At 43.9% G+C, this 10,354-nt stretch overlaps 1 protein-coding gene across 4 annotated transcripts in view; it reads right to left on the bottom strand.

Annotated features, from left to right (window-relative positions):
- CARPA (Carbonic anhydrase-related protein A) overlaps positions 1-10,354 on the bottom strand; it is a 339,981-nt gene that overhangs the window by 62,526 nt on the left and 267,101 nt on the right. For all 4 annotated transcript variants that reach the window (XM_045729300.2, XM_069319934.1, XM_045729301.2 and 1 more), the window contains one exon: positions 5,727-5,918. In XM_045729300.2, coding sequence (XP_045585256.1) covers positions 5,727-5,918 — 192 coding nt within the window. The remainder of the gene's footprint in view (positions 1-5,726; positions 5,919-10,354) is intronic.

Here is a 10,354-nt window from a genome sequence, read left to right as displayed (position 1 = left end):
AACGGTGAGTGAAGCGCAGTGAGAAACCAAAACACAGAACAGCTGCACATCCAGACCAAGGAACCGGAAGTGATCCATGCACCACTAGTCTACTATGTTCTCCATAATTTGGGAATCAATCCAGTTTGGAAACAAAGAAAAATAATCTATTATATACAATCTTGGAAACAAATTCAAAGTGTTATCACTACATCCAATTATGATAAATTCAATTATATTTCCATCAATAAAAGCTACAGGAAAAAGCTTTAGCGTTATTCCATTTCACATTATTGTCAAAATCACGTAAATGAGTAAGCAAAGCATTGGACGTTTGACCATTCCTTATGAAATAAGTGTGCTGGTTCACACGATAGTCCAGGGATTTATCAGGGTGGCAAATGTAAACTTTTACATGTTTCTGTGGTTTACCTTTTTCCTAGGCTAAGAATTTGAATTCCTTGGGTAGTTTCACTTGGTTGTTCTCCTAGGGATTTATGAGCAATAGTAGCCTGCTGTTAATGGTTTACAAGGAACGTATTTGTTTACAAGGAACGAAAAACACGTAAACAATATTAGTCACTCAGTGGGACTCCCACATATCCTTCTCGTACCTTCATTATTATGCAAGAATAATAGATATCGTGATAAGCAGAATATTCACAATATTACTTTAGTTATTTTAAGATCAACATATATACCCAAGTCTAGCAACATACAAGTTAAATGGTTGTCCACTCGGGCAAGATCATCATCAAAGACACAAAAATATACTCTGTAATATGAACTCCATATATGTACTCCATAGTGACTCGAAGAACACTATGATATCTTGCAATTTAAATGAATATGAATTGTGGTTTATCTGACTGCCTGGCGGGAAGAAAATCTCTAGAGCCCTGAGCTTCTATCCACCACGACTACCAAACTATTTACCCGACTACTCTGCTGTTTTCCTTCAGTCACTGAGGACGCCCTCTCATGTCCGCCTCTCAATACCAGACGTCCAATCACCACCTAATAATTTCAGAATATTCCCATTTAAAAATATTCTACTTGTATCATATATAAAGGAGTTCAGTTTTGATAAGCAAAATGTTTATAAATATTCCAGTGGCTATCCATAATCTTAGAATATATGAAGGTCCTACTCAGTTGGGCGGAGGAAGGACTTAATTATTCTTGGGCGGTATTTTGGTGGATGTTCAAAAGATGCTGTGCTGAGTGATAAGGTTTACATTGGGCTGTATGGTAAATCCTTGGCCAGGTATTTGTAGCTGCATAAATACTCTATTAGGAAACGTCAAACTTCTCATGCTTTGTGTGTGTTCACTTGCGTCATTTCAACCATCCTGTCGACTGGAATATTTTTAAACCTTTGGCCTATTGCAAGGCTTTTCTTGAGAAATAAAATGGATAATTGTTAATAAATGTGGAACATGTTGGTATAAGCATTCAGGTGTTGACACAAGTGGCCAGCTCTTGACCCAAGCTGACAACACAAGTAACAGTGTCAGTGACGTCAAAGCTTTCAGTGCAGAGAAGTCACATATCACAAGTTATTTCACCACATTTACAATCAAACAAATCATTCGATAAATGACTTACTAAAATAACTAATTAATTTAAATTTTGTTAGCTTTCCATTAATGCATCAATGAGTAGCTAAACGAACCGATACATAATATAAGTTATTATTTAGAAATGTTCGACGATTTTCATCAATACGCCTCCATCAAACTGCGGGAAAATTGCTAACTATAAAGGCCACGATAAGCAAAAGTGGCCCACACTGAAGCTTTTTCATCATTGGGCAACACACAACACTAGACACGACATAGTCATGTTATGTCTACCAATTGAATAATCTATTACTTCATTGCAATATTTATTGAGAGGAAACAATGAAAGCAATTAGACATTCATTATTGTCTCCGGGTGAAGCATCTATGACGGCACCGCAGTTAAAGGACTGTAAACATTCTAACCTGATCGTTACTCACAGTACATCCTTTGTATTTTTTTTTTTTAGATATATACAAGAGTTGTTACATTCTTGTACAGCCACTAGTACGCGTAGCGTTTCTGGCAGTTCTTTGTAACTCATCTGAGTTTCCAGTTTCCACCCATGTCCCCTCGTTCTGTTATTATTACGTGTGAACATACCATTTATTTCCACTTTGTCAATTCCCCTGAGTATTTTATATGTCCCTATCATATCACCTCTCTCCCTTCTTTTCTCTAGTGTCGTAACGTTCAGTTCCTTCAGACGCTCTTCATATCCCATCCCTCGTAACTCTGGGACAAGTTTGTCGCAAACCTCTGAACCTTCTCCAGTTTCCTTATGGGTTTCTTCAGGTTGGGGCTCCATGATGGCGCGGCATACTCTAAGACTGGTCTCACGTAGGCAGTGTAAAGTGCCCTAAAAGCCTTCTCACATATGTTTCTAAATGAAGTTCTAATTTTCGCCAGTGTAGAGTACGCTGCTGTCGTTATCCTATTTATATGTGCCTCAGGAGTTAGATTAGGTGTCACATCCACTCCCAGGTCTCTTTCTCGAATCGTTATAGGTAGGCAGTTCCCTTTCATTGTGTAATGTCCCTTTGGTCGCCTATCACCTGATTCCATTTCCATAACTTTACATTTACTGGTGTTGAACTCCAGTAGCCCTTTCCCTGACCATCTCTGCAACTTGTTTAAGTCCTCTTGGAGGATCCTACAATCCTCATCTGTCACAACTCTTCTCATTAATTTTGCGTCATCCGCAAACATTGACAAGTATGATTCCACTCCTGTAAACGTATCATTTACGTAAATTAGAAAGAGGATTGGTCCCAGCACCGATCCTTGAGGTACTCCACTCGTTACTGAAGTCCAGTCCGACTTCTCGCCCCCCGTACTATTACCTTCTGGCTCCTTCCTGTTATGTAGTTCCTCGCCCATGCTAGGGCCTTTCCGCTTACTCCTGCCTGCCTCTCAGGTTTGCATAGCAGTCTCATGTGCGGTACTGTATTAAAAGCCTTTTGGCAGTAGAGAAATATGCAGTCTGCCCAGCCGTCTCTGTCCTGCCTTATCCTTGTTACTTTGTCATAGAATTCTAAAAGGTTTGTTAGGCACGATTTCCCTTGTCCAGAATCCATGTTGGTGCTTGTTTACAAACCCAGTGCTCTCCAGGTGCTCAACAAGTCTTAGCCTAATTATTATTTCAAGTATTTTGCAGGGGATGCTTGTCAGTGATACGGGTCTGTAGTTAAGTGCCTCCTCCCTATCACCTTTCTTGAAAATCGGTACGACATTTGCCTCCTTCCAGCAACTGGGCAATTCTCCCGATATAAGTGACTCATTAAAGATCATTGCCAGAGGCACGCTGAGAGCCTGCGCTGCCTCTTTTAGTATCCACGGTGATTCTTTGACTGGTCCAACCGCTTTAGTTACATCCAGTGTTGTCAACTGTGTCATTACCTCCTCTGCTGTCACCTCTAAACCTGATAGTCTTTCATCTAGGGTAATCTCTTCTAACAATGGGAGCCACTCAGGCTCGGTTGTGAATACTCCATGGAAACTTGCATTCAGTACCTCGCAGACTTCCTTGTCGCTTTTTGCATATGCCACTTCTGTTTTCCTCAGTCTTGTCACTTGTTCATTTACCGACATCATCCTTCTTATATGGCTATATAGCAATTTACGTTGCGTTTTCGCTTTGATTGCAATATCATTCTCATAATTTCTTTCCGACACTCGTCTTATGTTAATATAATCGTTCCTAGCTCTATTACATCTAATCCTGTTGTCCTCTGTCCTTTGTCTTCCGTACTTCCTCCACTCCCTCCTGCTTCTCACCTTTGCTTCCTGACACTGTCTATTAAACCATGGGTTATTATATTCCCTCCTGCTTTTTTCCTTTACTGCTGGAATAAATCTCTCTTCAGCCTCCTTGCATTTCCATATGACTTGGTTCATCATCATGACTTGGGAGCCAGTCGGCCGAGCGGACAGCACACTGGACTTGTGATCCTGTGGTCCCGGGTTCGATCCCGGGCGCCGGAGAGAAACAATGGGCAGAGTTTATTTCACCCTATGCCCCTGTTACCTAGCAGTAAAATAGGTACCTGGGTGTTAGTCAGCTGTCACGGCCTGTTTCCTGGGGGTGGGGACCTGGTCGAGGACCGGACCGCGGGGACACTAAAGCCCCGAAATCATCTCAAGATAACCTCAAGAAGAAGATCATACCTTGCACTGTTTTTCCTCTAATTTCTTCCTCCCACTGCACTTCTCCCAGGTAGTACTTTATCCTCCTGTAGTCCCCTTTTTCTGTAATTAAGTCTCCTTTCCCGGACCTCTTGTCCTTTGGTCACAATTTTAAGCTCCATCATGTAGTCAAAGACTAGGACACAATGGTCACTGGCTCCTAGTGGTATTTCATGCTCCAAATGCTCGATGTTTTCTACATTCTGGGTGAAAGTGAGGTCTAATAGGCTGAGCGTATCCCCTCCTCTTTCCCTAGTGTCTTCCTTCACATGCTGTGTTAGGAAATTCCTGTTAATAACGTCTACCAGCTTCGCTCCCCAGGTCTCTTTCCCGCCATGGGGATTCCTCGTTTCCCAATCTATCTCTCCGTGATTTAGGTCCCCCATTACCAGCAGCTTCGCTCTCATTCTATGCGCTATTGTTGCTGCCCTCTGCAGTTCATCTAAACATGCCTTGTTGCTGTCCTCATACTCTTGCCTGGACCTTCTACTGTTTGGTGGGGGATTGTAGAGTATCAAGACTACAATCTTCTTCCCATCCACTGTCAGAGTTCCATGTATGGAGTTCGTGCTTTCATTGGTACCCGGATTTTCCAGCTCATGAAACTTCCATTTCTGCTTTATTAGGAGTGCCACTCCTCCTCACTGTCTCTGTGTCCTTTCTTTTCTTATCACTTGGTACCCCTCGGGAAAGATTGCTTCCGAGATCATGCTATTTATTTTAGTTTCCACTATTGCCACTATGTCTGGGTCTGCCTCACTAACTCTTTCCTTTATCTCTTCTGCTTTATTGGATACCCCATCAGCATTGGTGTACCAAACTTTGAGACTCTTCTTGGAAACTCTGGTGCCAGAGTTCCTCCTTTCACCCTCCTTGTGTGTGTGTATGTGTGTGTGTGTGTGTGTGCTCACGTATTGTTTCTCACCTATTAGGGCCAGATTGATCGAGCGTTGCCTCTTGGATATCGTCTTTCTAGCATTCGGTTCTTTAAAGCAATGATTCCTGTCCTTCTCTATCATACCTAGTTTTAAAGCTATTAATAGTGTTTGCTTCCACAATGTGCTCCTTTAGTTAAGTCCATTTCCCCACTACTCTCACGGTAAAACCAAAGTTTCTATTATCTCTATGTCTCATTTGAGTTTGCAGGTTCCACCCATGTCCCCTTGTTCTGGGTAATAGCTGAAAGCACACACACATACCCAGGAAGCAGCCCATAACAGCTGTCTAACTCCCACGTACCTATTTACTGTTAGGCAACAGGGGTATGTTTTGTGTTCTGCCGGCGCCGGGGATAGAACCCCCGGTCCCTAGGTCCACGAGTCTAGAGCGCTGTCCACTCAGCCTTCAGCCCCCTTTGTGTGTGTGTGTGTGTGTGTGTGTGTGTGTGTGTGTGTGTGTGTGTGTGTGTGTGTGTGTGTGTGTGTGCGTGTGTGTGTGTGTGTGTATGTGTGTGTGTGTGTGTGTGTGTGTGTGTGCTACATTCACTTCGATATACCTACCTCAGCAGGAAAGGTTGCACCGTTAATCTGGTGCTCTGAACCCATGTCGTTATTGACGCCAAAGTGGATGTAGAGTTCTTCGAAGCGGTACTTGTAGACGAGAGGTCCGCCTGTGATGTTGACGTGGTGCTTGGTGCCCTTCTCCACCTTGAAGAGGACGCTCTGACCGGCGTTGTGGATCGTCCCAGAGATCTGAAAGGTCAGATCGAGAAGAACCGAGGATTAATTGACACGAAGAAATATTTGATGCATCGACTTACTGAATCTTAATGCATAATGGTAATGAAACAAGAACCAATTATATGCAGGGAGAGAATATTCCAATTAAAGCTGAGGTCTGACGACCTCAGACGTAGTACCTTGACTGAGAAAGTTAGTGATTAACCAAGCAACATTGGAAGAAGTGGATGTTACTAGAAATGAAATTAGAAGACCACTGCTGAAACTGGACACGACGAAGGCTGATGGGCTTGGCAGAATCTCACCAGAGATACAAAAAGAGAGAGAGAGAGATTGAAGAGGCACTATGCATGTCACGCTTTATGGTGTATAGTAAGTCACTGGAAACACAAGACCTGCCAGAACGCTGGAAGACAGCTAATTAAGTCCAAATATAAAACAGGGTGATAGGAAGAGGGTACTGAACTTCAGGCAGGTGTCTCCAAACTTGTATGCCATACAACGATAATTAGAAGATTATGAGAGGAGAGCAAGTAACATATCTGGAGAGAAGGTACCTGGTAACACACCACCAATACGGGTTCAAGGAATGTAACTGTTGCCTCACTGGAACAATATAATTTTATGACCAGACAACAAAAAATAGATAAGAAAGAGAAGATGGGCGAAGCTTTATATTTTTTAAATGTCGGAAAGTCTTTGACACAGTACCCCATAAAAGGCTGATGCATAAGCTGGAGAAGCAGGCAGGCATGACAGGTAAGGTGCTCTAGTGAATAAGAGAGTACCTTAGCAAGAGAAAACAGCGAGTTTCTGCGAGGGAAGAGTTCTCGAATAGAGATATGTCACCATCGGAGTGTATTCGGACCTATCCTATTTCTGACAGACTGAAACGATCTTCCGTATGATATAGACTTATTCCTCCAAATGTTTACTAATAAGGCAAACATGATGAGAATGACTGTCAAAGGAAGATAACATGAAACTGCAATTGAGCTGAACAAAGTGAAAGAATTTTCCAATAAATGACTACTAGATTTTAACTCAAATAATTGTCAAGTAATGAAAATAGGTGCAGGGAGCAGCTAGAAGACCAGACACACAGTACCAAGCTGACCAGCATTGACAGATGAACTCTTTCAAAATTCAGGTTGAGAAAACTTATATCCCGAAGCCACCACAAAAGGATATAATCAGCAACATATGCGAGATCTTTTTAATTGTACAGGTGGTTACATAAACAGACGCTGGGCAACAGAACTGCCATTAGAAACGCGTGTACGGAATACTTCGCAACCTTGTATATTCTAAATGTCAGACCAATCCTGGAATATTCGGCTCTAGTGTGGAGTCCATATCTCTTCAAACATGAGACGAAGCTAGAGAAAGTTCAGATGTATGCCTCCAGACTAGTCCCAGAGCTGAGAGGTACGAACTGCCAGGAAATGCTACAGAAATTAAACCTCACGTCAATGGATGACAGAAGAGATGAGGAGACATGATTGCCACCTACAAGATTCTCAGAGGAATTGACAGGGTGGATAAAGATAGAATATTTCGCATGGGCGGATCTCGAACGAGGAGACATCAGAGAAAACTTAGTTCTCAATTCAGCCATACAGATATTAGAAATAAATTTTTGCTGTCAGAATAGTGAACAAATAGAATGCATTAGAAAGTGATGAAGTCGAGGCAGACTCCATACACACAGTTTCACATCCTGATGGGATAGGAGCCCAATAGGCTCTGAAACCTGCACACCAGTTAACTGACAATTCAGAGGCGAGACGAAAGAGCCGAATCTCAAACCCCCACAAGCACAACTAGGCGAGTATAAAACCCACATCCTTACCAGTTGGCAACGCAATCTCGTTCTCTAAGGTCTGTTCCAACCCTGCATTGTTCAATTACCCATACAGGATAAAAAAAAGAGTTGCGTATTGGTTTCTCTCTTCATCTGCATGGAAAATATTTGTAGTAAAACACTAGCAAATGTTTGGGTTGGTGGTTGTGCCCGGTGTTCCCGCGCTCCAGCGGTCACGGTGTTCCCGCGCTCCAGCGGTCACGGGCCGTTGGAATGGAAATCTGAATGGTAAATCATGTTTTCTTCCACACAACTGGGAAACGATGCTTGGTAATTTCTGTAAAGCTGATTCAAGTGATTGTGTTGTTGTTGTTGTTGTTGTTGTTGTTGTGTGTGTGTGTGTGTGTGTGTGTGTGTGTGTGTGTGTGTGTGTGTGTGTGTGTGTGTGTGTGTATTGACCTATTTGTGCTTGCGGGGGTTGAGCTATGCTCTTTCGCCCCGCCTCTCAACTGTCAATCAATCAACTGTTACTAACTACTAAATATTTTTTTCATGCACACACACACCCAGGATGCAGCCCGTAACAGCTGTCAAGTTCCCAGGTAACTATTTATTGCTAGGTTACAGGGGCTTCAAGGTGAAAGAAACTCTGCCCATAGGTTTCTGTCATCTCCGGGGATCGAGTCCGGTCCCTAGGATTACGAGTCCAGAGCGCTGACCTCTCAGCTATCAGGTACCTCTGTGTGTGGTGATGGTGAGTGTATGTGTGTGTGTATGTATAAGTATGTGTGAATGTTTTTTTTACTATTTGTGCCTGCAGATTCGAGCTCTAAGCTCTTGAACCCCGCCTTTTTGACCGATCTATTTTTTACCTCTCTTATGTCTTCTACATTTATTTCTCTCTAACTCGCACCCACACACACATCCCAAAAGCATCCTCTAACAGCTGTCTATCTCCCAGGTACCTATTTACTACTAGGTGAACAGGCCCCTCAGGTGAAAGAAACTGTCACTTTGTTACTGCGTCCCTTCCCCTTCTTTTCACCTGAAATTCAGTTGGGTTGACAACGCGTAGTCATCTTTCAGACAATTCCTGCACTTTTGCCCAAGTCACTCTGCTCCATTCTGTAGCAACGATAAGTGCCAGAGTGAGGAGGAAGAGTATGGCGTGCATATGAGGGGGTGGCGCCAGAGGCAACCAGTTGGTAGATTATGAGGAAACTAATGGCGTTCATGTAGGGTAGATCCGAACAAAGAGCGAGCTAGAAGTTGGAAACGAGCAGGTAAGTGGTGAGAAGGGGGTGACGGGGTCTGCAAGCGGGAGAATAACTAGGAGCAGAACTAAAGTAGTGTTTGAGGTGGGTGAAACAGTGCAGGGGAAGAGTGGAAAGAGCGTTGGGGCTCCTGTATGACAGCAGAAGGAGATTACAGTACAGTGATTGGCAGTGTAGTAGGCGAAGGGATATATGCGACACGTGGCAGATTAACGACGACCAAAGGGTGCGGAGATTGTCACTGGAGGGAGCGAGGTATTACCAGTATTACGGAACGAGAAAGTGAGAGCAGGAGGCCGAGGATCTGTACACAGAGGGTGGATGGAGAGGAGGTACAGATTGGAGGGTTGTGGTGTGAGAGGATGGCAGAGAAGCGGTGGTTTAGGGGACAGGGGAGAAAGAGGGGCTCAGTTGTGTGGAAATCGAGGTGGTGGGCGAGGAATTTGGTGCATGGATTATTTTGGGGTAATGGTTTGGAATGTAGCAGATAAAAGGAACGAGGGAGGGGGTTGTTGGAGGATTTAGGAGAGCTAGAGGGTAATGTGGATTGTTACTGGGGGTGGATATGGATGTGATGGTGAGGGAGAAGAGGGAGGAGGTAGAGTCGTCGACGGTTCGTGACTGAAGAGGGATGGAGGGGCTCAGAGGGAAGGGTGTTAGGAGGGAAAAAGATAGTAGCATGATTAGCACAGAGCGATCAGCGAGGAGTATGATGATGAGACTGCAAGAGGGAAGTAGAGAGAGGGTGGTGAAGGAGGAGCTGGAGATGGGAGAGGAGTAGGGAAGGATGAGACTCCCAGGAAATGAGACTGAATGCTTAGATGATAGTGGTAGGGATTTGTGTGTGTATTCACCAGGTTATATTCACCTAGTTGTGCTTGCGGGGGTTGAACTCTGCTCTTTCGGCCTGCCTCTTAACTGTCACTCAATCAACTGTTACTAACTACCCCCCCCCCCCTCACACACACACACCCCCCAGGAAGCAGTCAGAAATAGCTGTTTATCTCCCAGGTACCTACTTACTAATACGTAACTGGGGCATCAGGGTTAAAGAAACTCTGGCCATTTTGTTTCTGCCATCAACGGGGATCGAACCCGGACCCTAGGATTACGAGTCCAGAGTGCTGTCCACTCAGCTATGAGGCCGTTACTCAGCTATTAGGTCCACTGATGTGTGTATGTGTGTGTGTGTGTGTGTGTGTGTGTGTGTGTGTGTGTGTGTGTGTGTGTGTGTGTGTGTGTGTGTGTGTGTGTGTGTGTGTGTGTGTGTGCGTGTGTATGTGTGTGTGTGTGTGTGTGTGTGTGTGTGTGTGTGTGTGTGTGTGTGTGTGTGTGCGTGTGTGTGTGTGTGCGTGTTTCTTCACGTTCCT

The sequence above is a fragment of the Procambarus clarkii genome, chromosome 94, assembly GCF_040958095.1.
Source record: "Procambarus clarkii isolate CNS0578487 chromosome 94, FALCON_Pclarkii_2.0, whole genome shotgun sequence".
Taxonomy (NCBI): Eukaryota; Metazoa; Arthropoda; class Malacostraca; order Decapoda; family Cambaridae; genus Procambarus; species Procambarus clarkii.
This window is presented reverse-complemented; position numbering and strand designations above follow the sequence as displayed.